The 15094-nt window shown below is 41.8% G+C and overlaps 1 protein-coding gene across 1 annotated transcript in view; it reads left to right on the forward strand.

The window, feature by feature from the left end:
• The window catches only part of SDK2 (sidekick cell adhesion molecule 2), a 479875-nt gene that overhangs the window by 337936 nt on the left and 126845 nt on the right, over window positions 1-15094 (forward strand). Inside the window, exons 6-11 of the mRNA XM_069076864.1 lie at window positions 1462-1573; window positions 2579-2769; window positions 2961-3044; window positions 7415-7609; window positions 11250-11366; window positions 12571-12738. Coding sequence (XP_068932965.1) covers window positions 1462-1573; window positions 2579-2769; window positions 2961-3044; window positions 7415-7609; window positions 11250-11366; window positions 12571-12738 — 867 coding nt within the window. The remainder of the gene's footprint in view (window positions 1-1461; window positions 1574-2578; window positions 2770-2960; window positions 3045-7414; window positions 7610-11249; window positions 11367-12570; window positions 12739-15094) is intronic.

Raw genomic sequence — 15094 nt, forward strand, 5'->3', positions numbered from 1 at the left:
CTCACATTAGGTTGTTACCTATGCCTGATCTAGGGCCCATGTCTAGACACCATTTGCCAGGGATGGGAAACAGGGATTGAGCTCAGGTGGTACGATTAAGATAAAGCAGCATTTGATTGGGTTTGCCTTAGCCTTCAACGTTTCTTACATCCTCAATTCTGGTGCAAAGAGTAGATTGTTTCTGAAATAGCACAAGTTATAACACTGGAGTGAGCCAAATGCCAACAAATACCACACTCCACAGTAACACCACCAGGGAGGAGACCCCTGTACTAAACATCAACCCTGTTATTGTACTGTGCCTCCCAGGCTCAAGAGCCATTCTTCCATGATCACGCTGTGTACATAGGCACTGACTCTGACCACATGCTTTCTCACTGCCAAGTACAAGCCCATAATAGAGAGAGAGAGAGAGTGAGTGATGTGCTCCAAGTAATATGAAATCTGGAAGATAACAGAGATTAGAGGAAGGTACTCATTGCCAGGAAGGGCTCAGTAATAACAACAACAAACAGTGATAACTAACATTAATATAATGCTTTAAGGTTTGCAAAAGCTCTGTAAATATCTTATCTCATTTGGTAGCTGAAGAATAAGGATCCATGGCTTTAACTGTCATGGTTCAAGTCCTTCTTCTCCCCCATACCTTTTAAATGGATACTCCTTTGGTTCCCCCAGAGGTGATCTCATCATGCTGTCACATTTAAGAAGTAAGCATTTCTCAGGTGGCTAGGTGGCCCAGTGAATAGAGCACCGGCACTGGAGTCAGGAGGACCTGAGTTCAAATCCAGCCTCAGACACTTAACACTTACTAGCTGTGTGACCTTGGTCAAGTCACCCCCAATTGCCCTGCCTTCCTCCCTCCAAAAAGCAAAAAAAAAAAAAAGAAAAAAAAAAGGTAAGCATGTTACGGTTCATCATTTGTTTTCGAAGAAAACCGTTGATGTCCTGACTTCTGCATGGATTGGATTTAAGAGAGGCAGAAGTACAAAGTCATCAGCCTTACTCTCTCTTCCAGTCATCAAAGTCCAGTGGCAAAACAAAAGTCCAAATGACTGGCAAGCACTTGCTTCACCTGCCTTCATGGCCACAAAGAACAAATCGTTCTCATCTGCCCATTCCTCTGTGAGAGTATTGGTTAGAGCACTGGACTTAGGAAGATCTGAGTTGGAATCCTTCCTGAGACACTAGCCATATGACCCTGGGCAAATCATTTAATTTCTGAGTCTGAGTTTCCTCATCTATACAATGGGGGCAATAACAATACAGGGTTGTTGGAAGTATCAAGTGAGGAAATGTATTTAAAGTACTTTGCAAACATTAAGGTATGATATAAATGTCAGCTATCATTAATATTATTATGGCCCCTAGGTCTCTGTGATCTCAGCTCCCAAAGATGAGGCTAAGAGATAGATGCAATTTCTGATGTGTTTCTTGGACTAACTTTTGCCTTCTTCCTAGATGTAGGTGGCCCTGCAGACCCTATTGCCCCAACTATCATCATCCCTCCCAAGAATACCAGCGTGGTAGCTGGGACCTCAGAGGTGACCATGGAATGTGTGGCCAATGCCAGGTCAGTAGCTGTCTCCCTTGTTCCCTCCTCTCCAAATTTAATCACTGACCTCCCAAATTTCCATTTCCCTTGTTCCCTCCTCTCTAAACTTAATCACTGACCTCCCAAATTTCCTATGTCCCCCATCATGGTTGACTCCTCTGTTCTACTGGAAACTCCTGGTCTGATGCTAATTGATGTCTCTTTTCTATGCCTCTATAACTGCATGTCTCTGAATAACCAAGAAGGGACTAGAACAAAGATTATGGAAAATCAGAGTCAGAGAGGCCTATGCAAACAGGATGGGGAGAAAGGGCATTTTGTGGAAAGAGCTCTGAAATTTACTAGATATGTGGTCATGATTCAATCAGCTAACCTCTCTGAACCTCATTTTCCTCATCAAGTAGTAGAAATAAAAATATTTAGTGTGTCAATGAAAAGAGCATTGGATTTGAAATCAGAGGACCTGGTTTCAAATCCTGAACTCTGCCACTGACTATATGACCTTGGGGAAATCGCTTCTCTCGGGCCTCATCTGTAAGATGGAGGTATTGAATGAGATGGTGATTTTCCTATGATCCTATCTCCCAGAGTTGTTGTGAGGATCAAATAAGATAATGTACATAAAATACCATATCAACATCAAAAGAAAATACAAGGAAAGACATCTTGGGTTGGGGAGAGGACTGGGCTGATGCTCATAGTTCATTCTTTATTTGCTGGCCCCGTATGCGTATGTCCTCTTTTTCTGTTTCCATGTGTCTCTTTTGGTGTCTCTCATATTTAGCTATGTTTCTCATGCCTTTTCTGTCTTCCACTCAATTCCCCTCCCTTTCCTTCTCCTCCATATTCAGTGGATTGGAGAGTAAGGGGAATAGAGAGAGAAAATAGAAAAGGGAAATATCGAGACAACTTTTAAGGTGCTTAACTGAATTTTAAATGTCCAATTCTCTCAAGTACAAATTACTGCATAACCAATGCAGATTTATGCAGATGAACCTCTCTGCTTCCCTTGCCTCCTGCCAGGCCCCTGATCAAACTGCACATCATTTGGAAGAAGGATGGGGTGCCAGTGTCAGGGGGAATCAGTGACCACAACCGACGACTCACTATCCTGAATCCCAAAGGCAGCAATACTGGCTACTATGAGTGTGAGGCTGTCCTACGCAGCAGCAGCGTCCCTTCCGTGGTCCGGGGTGCTGTCCTTTCTGTGTTGGGTGAGCACACAGTGTAGAGATGGGCTGGAGATAAGAGTGGGAGGAAAGAAACACTCCACAGGCATCCCAGCACCCTCTTAGCCTGAAACATGGGGGAGCAGAAGGGGGCAGGGGAACCTCACATTCATCAGAGGTTCCAATTACTGAGTGGCCAGCCTCCAATGCTGTCCTCTTCCTTCTCCCCCTCCCAGAGCCACCCCAGTTTGTTAAGGAGCCAGAGAGACACATCACTGCAGAGATGGAGAAGGTGGTGGACATACCCTGCCAGGCCAAAGGTAACGGGCATGAGTGTGTTGGGAGGAGGTGAAAGACACCTCTCCCCATTCCCCATCATGGGCACAGCTTCTTTGCTGAATTGTGTCTGCTACTCCCAGGTCCCCCTGAAGTGGACATATTAACAGGAAAGAAATCAATCTAGCCGTCAGCAGGCACCTAGGAAAACAAAGAAGCCAAATTACCATAATTTCAGGGCTATAAATCAATCCAAGTTATGGTAACTTCGGGGTTACAAATGAGCCAAAATTACCGTAATTTTGAGGCTACTGACAGCCAAATTGCCCATAATTTCAGAGTCACTGACAACACCAAATTACCATAATATCAGCTACACTAGTCGAGAGGGGAAAGCACCAGCAGTGTTAAGGCCTTAGGTGTGTCTATACTAAGATATAGCTCATAGAGCAATATTTGGGTTCTTAGCCATTCTATTCAGTCACCAAGACAGCATTCTCCACTTTTCCACCTCTTCTGTCTTCCCCAAGTTAATGATGAATTCTCATACAGTTTTGGTTCCCAAATCTCCTTTCCTTCTTTAGATGTAGCTAAATCAAAATATAATCCAAAGGCAGATGAGTTTTATAAGACTATATAAAAGGCATAGTGGTAAGGCGCAGTGTGTGCTATAGACAATATTATGGTATTGAACAAAGAGCTAGGCACCGCTTTTCCCCAGTGGAATGATGGGCAGGTGAGAGGTGAAGATATGAAGAGGCACTGCAAAATCCCCACCAGGAAAGGCTTAGGAAGAGAAAAGAGGAAAATTGTGAGTGAATTGAGGGGTGAGGGGGAGGAGAGAAAATAGGTCAGGACCAGCTGCATTCAGATTGTACAGGAATAGACTTGGACCACCAAAGGTCTTTTAGGGTAGTTGGACTCTAGAAATAAGGAAGGGGCAACTAGATGGCCCAGTGGATACAGTGCCAGGCCTGAAGTCAGGAAGAATCAACTTGGTGAGTTCTAATCTGGTCTCAGACGCTTACTAGCTATGTGACTCTGGGCAAGTCATTTAACCCTATTTGCCTCAGTTTCCTCATCTGTAAAATGAACTAGAGAAGGAAATGGCAAACCATTCCAGTATCTTTGCCAAGAAAATTTTTTGTGACCCAAATGGGGTCACAAAGAGTCAAACACCACTGAAAAATGACTGAACAACAACAGAAGAAATAAGAACTCTGTGCCAACTCAATTCCAAACTTGTTTGGATTCAAATTCTCTCTTTCCTCAGATGCCTGCCTGATTACTGCTGGGCATTTGATGCTCCACCCATGTTCCTGGACAATCATTGGCTATCAACTTTGGGAATAAAAAGAAATATCACATGCTTTTAGGTTTTGCATTATCTTCAAAATAGAATAAAGCATCAGCCCAAAAGTACCTTAAGTAAAAAATGTTTCTTGGAGGTGCAGTCTTTAGAAAGTGCCTGACCCGCTGGACCTGGAGTCAGGAAGATAGGAATTCAAACCTGGTCCCAGATGCAACCAAGCTATGTGACCCTGGGCAAGTCACTCAATCTCTGTCTCAGTTTGCTCCACTGAAAAATGGGGATAATAATAGCACCTACCTCCCAGGGCTGTTGTGAGAATCTGTAATGGTAATGGGAATTTGGAGATCTTCCCTGCCCCTTTTATTTGCAATCAAACAGGTACTTAGCACCTTGTTCCAAGTTCATGATTGTGTCTAGTATTAAGACCAAGAACTTGTGAATCCCACAGTTGGAAGGACTTGCTGATGTAACAGGAAGGGGCTGAAACAGGGAGGAGCTAATTTAACCCAATTTTAAGAAAAGCCCAAGCTAGAGAGCCAGAACTTGTGGTAGCAAGCAGCTTGGAGGCTGAGGAGCTAATTTAACCTAATCTAAAGAAAAGCCCAAGCTAGAGAGCCAGAACTTCTGGGAGCAAGCAGCTTGGCGGCTGGGGAGCTAAGAATTGAGAAGAGAACTGTGGGAAGAACTGAGAAATGAGAAGAGATAAGATTTTGAGAACAGAACTTGTGGTGGTAAACTTCTTCTGAGAGCTGCCAAGAACTTCTGAGGGCCAGCTGGAGCTCCCAGGAATGAGAACTGAGAAATGAGAAGAAAGGAGAACTGGGAGGAAGCATGACTGTGGTGCTAGAACTTTGTCTGTCTGTTTTGATGTTGCTTTGTCTCAGACCTTGTTGGGTCTAGGTTGATTTCTCAGGCAGAAAGCAAACTGATGAGGATGCTGGCAATGTTTATGAATGTTATTGTGGCTTTGTTAAGCTTTGTCTTCCCAGGAACAGAAACTGTGAAGGACTTGAGGTTGACCAGACTCCGTGAGCTTCAATATGGAACAGGAACTGCATGAGAAACTGGACAAAGAACTGAGAGCTGTCTGCCTTTGAACCCAGATGGCAGTTGGATAGATTCAGGCAGGAGCTGGGGCCATGGAAGAGGAACCATGGAAGCTGAGAGCCTGCCTCGAGTCAAGATGAAAAGACCTCTCCTTGAGTATTTAATGCAAACTGAGAAAATCATGACTTACTATGGCATAGGGATGGAGAACTCTAACCTTTATATTTAGATGATTGAGTTAAGGACTTCTTTAATTAAGAATAAAGAGGACTTTTTAATTGAAGAGATTAAGACAATGTGACCTAGAGGTTGAATTAAGGACCTACTAAATAATTGTGTTACTAAATGAATGTTATCATTTGCTTTAAAACTATGTGACCACTTTGATAAAAACTGTGTGGCCATTTTAGTGATAAGTTGTTATGCCATAATATTGTGAATGCTGTACTGTGATTTCTATGAATGTTTTGTCTTAGTTTGTTGCTGAATAAATAGAGAGTTCACTATACTGTGTAATCAGAATTTTGAAGCTATTCACAGCAAGCAGTCCTCTGGAAAGCTGCTTATGCTTGGCTTTACAGAATCAAAAAAGTTAATATTTGTAAAGTGCTTAGAATAGTGCTTGATACACAGTAGGAGCTTAATAAATTCTTGTTTCCTTCCTTCTTTTCTTACTCAAAGGCCCCATATGAGGAAGTAGTATCATATAATGGAAAGTATGTGGATTCTTCATGAAAGAAGCTTGTTCAAATTACCACTAGATACCTTCAAACACCACCATAAGTTGCTGAATGTCTTGAAGCCTCCTCCATTTCCTCATCTATAAAAGAGGAAACTTCTAGAATTTATAAAGGATCAAATGAGATGTTTACAAAGTCAATTTGCAAACATTCAAGTGGTGTGTGTGTGTGTGTGTGTGTGTGTGTGTGTGTGTGTGTGTGATGTAGGGGCGGGCCGTTGGCCCCAAGTTCCATCCAGGGCTGACCCATTTAATGAAATCACAAAAGGGGCAGAAATAGGAAGGTATTAATATGTTCAGTAAAGTGCAAAGGGGAGCATATAATCTGCTATTTCTTTATGAAGTATAAAGGGCTGGAATTCTTGGTGTAATTAGAGCTGAATATTTATTGTTTATAACCCTGGTGGCCCTTAAAAAGCAAGCTTGCCAGCCCTGAGTTATAATTGAGGCACAGAGCTGCTTTGTGGAATGTGACTCCTGAACCCCTGCCAGTGGGCAAAGCAGATGTCTTCCTCTTGCCTTCCCTCTCCTTCCTTGTAATCAACCATGGGATATTGAAGCAGGAGATGCTCATGCAGGGGATATCACATCCAGCAAAGAGAAGAAAGAATCTTAGGGTAAAAAACAGCTTCAAAGTACATGAACCCTGGCAACAGAGAAGAGAGCAAATCAATTCAAGGGAATTAGCCCTGGCAGTCAAGCTGTGGAGAAGAGCAGGCCCAAGGAGACCAACTAAATGACCTTCCCAGCACAGACACTGCCCAGGGAGAGAAGTATGAGGACACCACAGGAAGAAAGAATGTTGGACCTGGAAGTTTCAGAAGCATGAATTGACTTGGCCCCATGTGTTCCCTAGACATGTGCCTCACTACCAGCAAACTCAAAAAATTTCCCACTGAAACTATGTGCATTTGTAGCAGTGTTACCTCAGGTTTACAGAGAGGATGTTTTATACCTAATCTTTTCTTTTTAATTTTACTTATTTATTTTTAGTTTTCAACATTCACTTTTATAAGATTTTGAGTTCTAAATTTTCCCCCTCCCCAAAAATAGCATACAGTGTGATATAGATGTAGCTAATCTTACTTCTTACTATGCCATCCGAGTAAATGCCTTGTTTTGTGCTTTTTGTATATACTGACTCATAGTTAAAGGTAAGAACACCAATGGGGGCTTATGAGTTACAATTTTAGGAGTGCAAACCCATAGAGTAACTTTGTACCTGCATAGTAGTCACACACTTGGGAACCCAATCCCCTAAGTGCAAGTATAGCTCACAGAGGACATGCTGTAGTTATTATCGTTTCCCATTGTAGGTGTGCCATCTCCTGTCACCACCTGGTACAAAGATGCCGCTGTCATTGATGTGAAGAAGTTGTCAAGGTTCCGGCTGCATGGAGATGGGAGCCTGCAGATCAGTGGGCTGGTGCCCGATGACACAGGCATGTTCCAATGCTTCGCCCGAAACTCAGCTGGAGAAGTGCAGACTTCCACCTACCTTGCTGTCACCAGTAAGCTGAGTTGTGGGAGAGGGAGAAGGGAAGTCTTAACTTTTCCAAAGAGCCCTCTTGAGAATCATGTTGTCAACTTAGTCCCCCTCAGGATGGACTACTCCAAAGAATAACAGTCTCATCTGTCTAGTGGCCTGTATGATAACCTGAATTTGAGAGGCAGTATGATATAGTGCACCTAGAATAAGGAAACACAGGTTTGAATTCCAGATCTACCATTTACTAGCCATGTAACTATGGGCAAGGCATTTGACTGCAGTGTCCTCATCTGTAAAATGGTCATAATAATTGTACCATCTATCTCTCAAGGTGGTTTTTAGGAGGACACTTTTTAAATTATAATGCATAAATGTGGAATATTATTTTTATTTTGACACAAATTGCTAGGCATTACTGCTGCCCCATTCCCAACTTTCATCACTCAGGAGGTATCTAATCTCTTGAAGCTCATGCCTGGATTTTCTTTCTTTGTCAGGGTTTACCCACATCTACTGGAAGAGGTTGTCCAATGTAGGCCTCAGGTTCTGGGATTATATAATCCCAAGTCTTCCTTAATAAGGCAATTTGTCCATTCCCTGCCTCTATATCCCATATCAGACACTCTGTTTTATTTTGAAGATAAGATAGTGTTACAAAATTTGAAAGAGAGCTGACCTGAGAGTCAGGAGAGCTAGATTTGAGTACCAGCTTTGCCATTTACCTATTCTGTGACTTTGATTTAGTCACTTAAAACATCTCTGAACCTCAGTTTTCCCATCTGTAAAATGAAGAATTTGGTCTACATGATCTCTAAACCTCAAAAGTATTATTCTACATATACACCATTCACTGTCTTCCTTTGACAACTCATTGCAGTATTTACCATCTGAAATGTTACAGCAAGGCCTCTAGGTGTCAGTGGGCAACACTACACTGACCCCAAAGGATCCAGGAAGGAGAACGTGGTTTTGTTCAGAAAGCTTGATCTTGTTGAGCTGCTTGCTGGCTATTTACAAAAACATTGATTTTATCCATATTGGGTCTTAGCTTTCATTTCACCTTGACCATGTTGTTAACATGTTCCAATTTTAGAGAGGGAAGGAACTCATTGTTCTCTCTACATTCCATCTCTAACCTCCATGACTTTGTATAAGCTGGTCTCTATATCTGAAACACAGTCCCTCCTCATTGCCACCATCTTGTGAAATTGTTAGTTCCCTTCAAGGCTCAGCTTGGGCATTACATCCTAGATGAGGCCTTTGCTTATATCACAGTAGCTATTAGAGTGTCTCCTCCTCCAAAATTACTTTGTTTGATAGATACATAGGAATACATATGCATATACATGTGTATGTGTGTAGATATATATGTGATACACCCACACATGTTTACTTCTCTGTGTATGTGTTATATTCCTATGATAGAATATAAGCCCCTGGGGTGGCTAGGTGGCGCAGTGAGTAAAGTGCTGACCCTGGAGTCAGGAGGACCCGAGTTCGATTCCAGCCTCAGACACTTAACACCCACGCAAAAAAAACTAGCCATGTAACCTTGGGCAAGTTACTTAACCCCAATTGCCCTCCAAAAGGCAAAAAAAAAAAAAAAAAGGAATATAAGCTCCTTTCATTTTTGTTTTGGTATCACCAGTTCCTGGCAGAGCTCCTTGTGTATAGTAGGTGCTTAATAAATGCTTAATGGATCAAATTAAATTGAAAGAGGTGATCATGCTGAAGGAAAAACCATTCATTTACATTCTGGGGAGAATCACAAATTTCTACCCAAGGAAAAGACTTGAGTGAAGCCATTCAATTGACTGCTTGGAAATATGGTAGTCTTTTACATTATCAGCAACAAGTAATAATATTCGTCATCATAATAGACGTAAACACTTCATTTATGCAGCAAACATTTATTAAGCACCTATTGCATTCACTGGCCTAAAAGAAGGTGAAACAGTAGCATTTAAAAAGGTTTGAGAGATATAATTTCTGGGTAATTTAATAATTTTATTAATAATGCCAGCATTTTTCTTTTTTTAATTAAACTATTTATTTTTAGTTTTCAGTATTCACTTCTATAAGTTTTAAATTTTCTTCCCCTCCCTCCCTCCTCCCTGCCCAAGATGGCTTGCAATATGATATGGGCTCTACACATACATTCCTATTAAACACATTTTCACATTACTCATGTTGCATAGAAGAATTTATAATGAATAGGAAAAACCATGAGGAAGAAAAAAAAAAGCAAAACAGAAAAGAAAATAGCCTGCTTCGTTCTACATTCCGATTCCATAGTTCTTCTCTAGATGTTGAATGCCAGTATTTTTAATAAAAGGATGGCCATTTAGCCATCTCTCTCCTAGACCAAAGACAATCATGGCAGTGGGCTCACAGGGAAAGAGGGGTGTTCTTAGGGGTGGCAATCAATTTTGATAGGTTAATAATTAATGAGAATTAATATTACAATGAGGGGCTGGATCTGAACTTTGATTATATCATTTATTTCTAAGTCACCCCCAGCCTTGGGCTATTCAAAGAATTTATCCTCCACCCAAGCCAGAGCCAAAAGGAGTTTTACCTTAGATCTAGTTGAATTGAGTAGCAATACCCAGAAGGAGGAAGAATGCTAATCCTATCTTCCATCTGCCCTGTCCTTGAGAGATTGGGCAAGGAAATAGTAGAGGGGGGAAAAAGCTGCGATCTCCCCAGTTTTAATGATTGGCTATTAATATGAGAAAGAGATAATCATTTCTCTCATGACGTTCTCCTGAATTGTCAAAATATCTATGATTTCATCAGTATCTGTACCTCCTCTAAAGAGCTGGCTCTCAATCCAACCACCCCACTTCAATTTAAGATTCTTCATGAATTTCTGTGCCTCCCACACAAAATATACATAGTGTACATATAAATACATATAGATCTGTTGGACAGCTTCTTAAAGATAAACTTCTCCAGGCTTAGCTAGGCTAAGGGTGAACCACCCTAAGACACAGTCCATTACCAAATGGTCCATTTGGCTTAGTCGAACTTGCCAGAGCTTGCCCTCCATGAGCATAGTTTTTTGAGAGCCAGGACCAATGGTATATGACAATGAAGTGTTCATTGGAAAATGAGGTGAAGGAGTAACAGCAATGACAATGACAATTATAATAAATAACAACAATAATAAATCCCAATTTATGTATGATTAACAGTCTCTTGTGAAGAACATAGTGAAAATTCAGTAAAAAAACTGAAAATTGTCAGTTATATTGCCAGGTTTTAAGTGCCTGGGGAGGTCTGGGTCTTTCCCCTTATTGGGGCCTGTGAACAAATAGGAAAGAATGATTGATATCAATCATTTTCTTGGCAATGAACCTCAACAAGGGGAGATTAAACTAGAAAGGCATTGGGTGAACTAGAAAAAATGTGTTTATTTCAAAGACAGTTGGAATATGTTGAGCTATCTTAGAATGGTGTGAATTTCCTGCTTCCCTGCTAAGGAACAAGGCAATAGTACCTAGTATGATGTATTGCATGGATAAATGTTTCTTGAATAACAAAATAGGACAGGGGCAAATAGGAGATTGTCTGCTTAAGACTTAGAGTTGCTACTGCCCCCCAGCTGTGGGAAGCCCAAATGGAGTCTTACTAAGAAGTTTATCCATCTCTTTCCCAAGGCATTGCCCCCAACATCACCAGAGGTCCTTTGGACAGCACAGTGATTGATGGCATGTCTGTGGTGCTGGCATGTGAGACATCTGGGGCACCCCGGCCAGCTATCACTTGGCAAAAAGGTAAAAGGGCATTCAGGAGGGCATATGGGCACTGGGTTATAGTAACAAGAGTGTAAGACTGAGGCTTTTGAGACTTGGATTCTAAAATTCTGACTCTGTAGTTATCGATCTTTGTGACTTGGGGCAAAAAAAGGTTTCCCTGTCTGGGGTATACCCTAAGGGCTCCTGGACCCTGCCACTGTACCTGAAGGTACACCAGACCTTGCTATTTTTCCTTCAGTTGAATTCTCCTTTGTGTGATCTCTCCTTCAATTGGAATATGAGGTCTTTGAAACAAGAGATTGTCTTGCTTTTGTATTTATATCCCCAGCACTCAGTACAGTGTCTGGCACATAGTAAGCCCTTAATTAAAGCCTTTTTTCATTCAAATACAGATCTATTCATGCACATCTACCCAGGGATACTTCATTTTGTATCCAACCACACATGGATATTTGTATAAGCAAATACATACATAAGTACACATATACAGGTACACTCATAAAGGCAAACAGAGAGAACCCTAGGGCAAGTCAGCAAGACTTTCAGTCTCCCTTGCCAAAGAGCATTTCCAAACCTCTCCCAGGCCATCATCTCTACCTCCTCCACTTGTCCCCTCCTTCCCAGTGCTTCTAAAGCTTAGGCACTTGTCCAAGGTGACTTTCTCCTGAAGCATCCAGCTTCAGGATGCCCATCATCACCTCATCAACATTATTTGCTTCTACCTGATTCACAGGTGCCAGCTGCTTCTGAGCTCTCTGTGTTTGTGAGAGACTGAGAAAGAAGGTGCTGGGGCCTGAAGGCAGTGATGGAATCTAGAGTTTGAGCACTAGGGCTTAGGAAAGAATGAGAAATATTTATCTATTAAGAATTTTGTCCTCCCTTTACCATTAACTAGCTATGTGGCCTCGAGCAAATCATTTTTCTGCATTTCTGTGCCTTAGTTACCTGATCTATAAAATGAAACTAGATAAAGATAATTTCTAAGGTCCCTTCCAGCTATGAGACTGTGAATCTGCGATTGACTAGGGTGTTTCTGGAAGAGAAAGGTAAGATAGAGACAAACTAGGTACACAAAAGGAATATTAGGTCATCCTGCCTACAAGCCACTCTCCTGCAATATTTCTCTCCCTGGCCTTTTCAATCTTGAGGTGACCCGGCAGTGCCAGGTGAGAGAGTAATCGGGGATTGTGCTGGCTGCATATTCTTCTGTATCTCCTTGCAGGTGAGCGGATCCTGGCTAGTGGCTCCATTCAGTTACCCCGCTTCGCGCTCCTGGAGTCTGGCAGCCTGCTCATCAGTCCCACCCGAATCTCAGATGCTGGCAGTTACACATGCCTGGCCACCAACTCACGGGGAGTAGATGAGGCATCAGCAGATTTGGTTGTGTGGGGTAAGTTGAAATTTCTGACTAATAAGAATGCAAAGTGTGTATTTGTACCCCATGTGAATCCATACACACAATGAACATATACAAATATATACCTTCTATAAGTAGATATAGGTATATAGCTCTATGCTCCTTCCCCTAGTACACAGGATCATATAGGGTACTTACAGATGCAGTCAGCGTCTCTACCTTTGTAAATGTATTCAATCTCAGCTGCCACATTTTTTTTAAAGGAAATTGACAAATTGGAGTGGGTTTTTAATGGAAGGTAACCAGGTCAGTGACTGGTCTGAAGCCAATGTTACATGATAAATAGTTGAAAGGACTGGTAATGTTTAAGACAACCAGAAGCTCCCAGGTGACACCTACAGCAAGAGCCATAAGAAGATGCAAGTAAAACGTGCTAGAATATCGCTTCTCTGGAGTACATGCTTGTCGAAAGAGGCTAACCTTGATGCTTAAGCTGTGCAAATCAGTGTGACTTAATAACACCTAACATTAGCAGAGGTTAGAAGTGGTAAGAAAGAGAGCAGCCAAGCAGGCCTAAAAATAACATTCCCTGAAGCCCCTTAGAATTCGGAGCTCACAGAAAAACAAAAACAGTGAAGAGGTCAATTTGTTGTGGCAATTATAGTGTCCTCATTATCTCTTAGGTACACACACAACTATACTCATTTAAGCAAGAGAAATTAAGCTTGGGGCCAGTCACCAGACTCTGTCTTACCTGACTAGGGCATCCCTCTTCATCTCCATACCTGTCTTCTATACTTCACTCTATTGACCCCTCATCTCCATCCCTTCCATTCTTTGTATGTCCCTCCTTTCATTGTGCTTTGCATTGAGAGAAGGAGGGACAAAGAAGGATGGTCTAAAAGAGAACTGTCCCGGTGACTTAGCAGGTTAAGTGTATCTTGCTGCCTGAGGCTAATCAACAGTTACGGGTGATGTAAATACAAGCTGATTTTCCTGCTAGAGAAGAAGGTGAAAGGGCTTGAGGGGCATCTCTTTATGCTTTGAGTTATTAGAGAAAACAAAGAATTCCTACACAAGATGAAAAGAACAATCTAGGGAGGTGGCCAGGTCAAAAAAAAAAAAAGATTCTGAGAAGGTTTTGAAGAAGGAAAACTAGTGATGGGGAAGGTTGGTATTGAGAAGAGAATGGAACAAAGCAGAAAGAGAAGAAAATATTCTGTACCACTGGAGGGAGCATGAGTCTACTCAGAAAGAAGGTGAAACTTGACCTTTTGGAAAAGAGACGAGCATTGAACTATGAGGATTCAGAAGGTGCCTCCACGACTGTTACTCAAGAAATAGAGAAGTAAGACCTAAGAATTGTGGGTGACGACTTCCCATTGAGAAGATACATGTATCCGCTCATATGAAGACATCCATGAATAAGTCAGATGCTAGTGCTGGGCGGACTTCAGACCATTGAAGCAGGTCAGGTGAGAAAGCCTAGAAGACCTTAGGAGGTAGTGGCAGGGCTGCTAGACCTCCATCTCATCAGAAGGAATGGAGTTGATGATTTTCATCTCATCCAAGCCCTGTGAGTAGCCAAGTAGCCCAATTAATGGGGGAAGACAAGAGGGAAGAGTCCCTTCTGGAGTAGGATGGCCTTGGGTTGGAGGAAAAAGCAAGGAAGGGAAAAGAGAAAAATTGAGCATGCACGCACGCACGCACCTACACACGTGGTTCTTCCCACTTCTCAGCTATCCCTGATGGATTCTGGGATAGGGATAAGGACTAATTTATGTGGAAATTAAGAAAACACTTGCAGTGTCTTACTAATGACTTTGAGGTATTGATTAGGAGAATAAAGTTTAGGAGGGCACAGGTGGAATTCTCATCTTTCAGTTGAAGGTCATTACATTTTAAAGAAAATGAAAACTTTGTTTTCATTGCATGAGAACTCTTCTTTGGGTTACCCATTGTTTTTGGTGATTTTCTCTCTCGTTTTCTTTTGAGACTTCTGGGTGGTTTTGTTTCTTTGGGGAGTTCCTGTTGCTATTTTTGAGAGAGATCTTGAAGGATCAGACTTACTTTCTTTTTCTTCACTGTTGTCCTAGAGAGTTGTTAAACCAGAGGGAGACTGTAGGAAATGAGCAGCCAACTAGTTTTAAAATGGGAGTCAAAGAACAGGGTTTCTTTTTCTGGACCATATTGTACAATGGCAACCACATGGGAATGTGGGGGTGCAGTGCATCTCATGAAGAAGGAAAAGAACATGCTTGACAGGAGACCTGCAGAGTTAATCAAGAGAACTTAGAGCTGAAATTTGAAAGGGAGAAAAAGGGGGAGAAATGTCTAGATGAGCTGTCAGTCTGGATACTAAGGAAACAATATACTATATTGGAAAGAA

The sequence above is a fragment of the Petaurus breviceps genome, unplaced genomic scaffold, assembly GCF_028583685.1.
Source record: "Petaurus breviceps papuanus isolate PSGF00001 unplaced genomic scaffold, PetGlider_PUasm1.0 90925, whole genome shotgun sequence".
Classification (NCBI taxonomy): domain Eukaryota; kingdom Metazoa; phylum Chordata; class Mammalia; order Diprotodontia; family Petauridae; genus Petaurus; species Petaurus breviceps.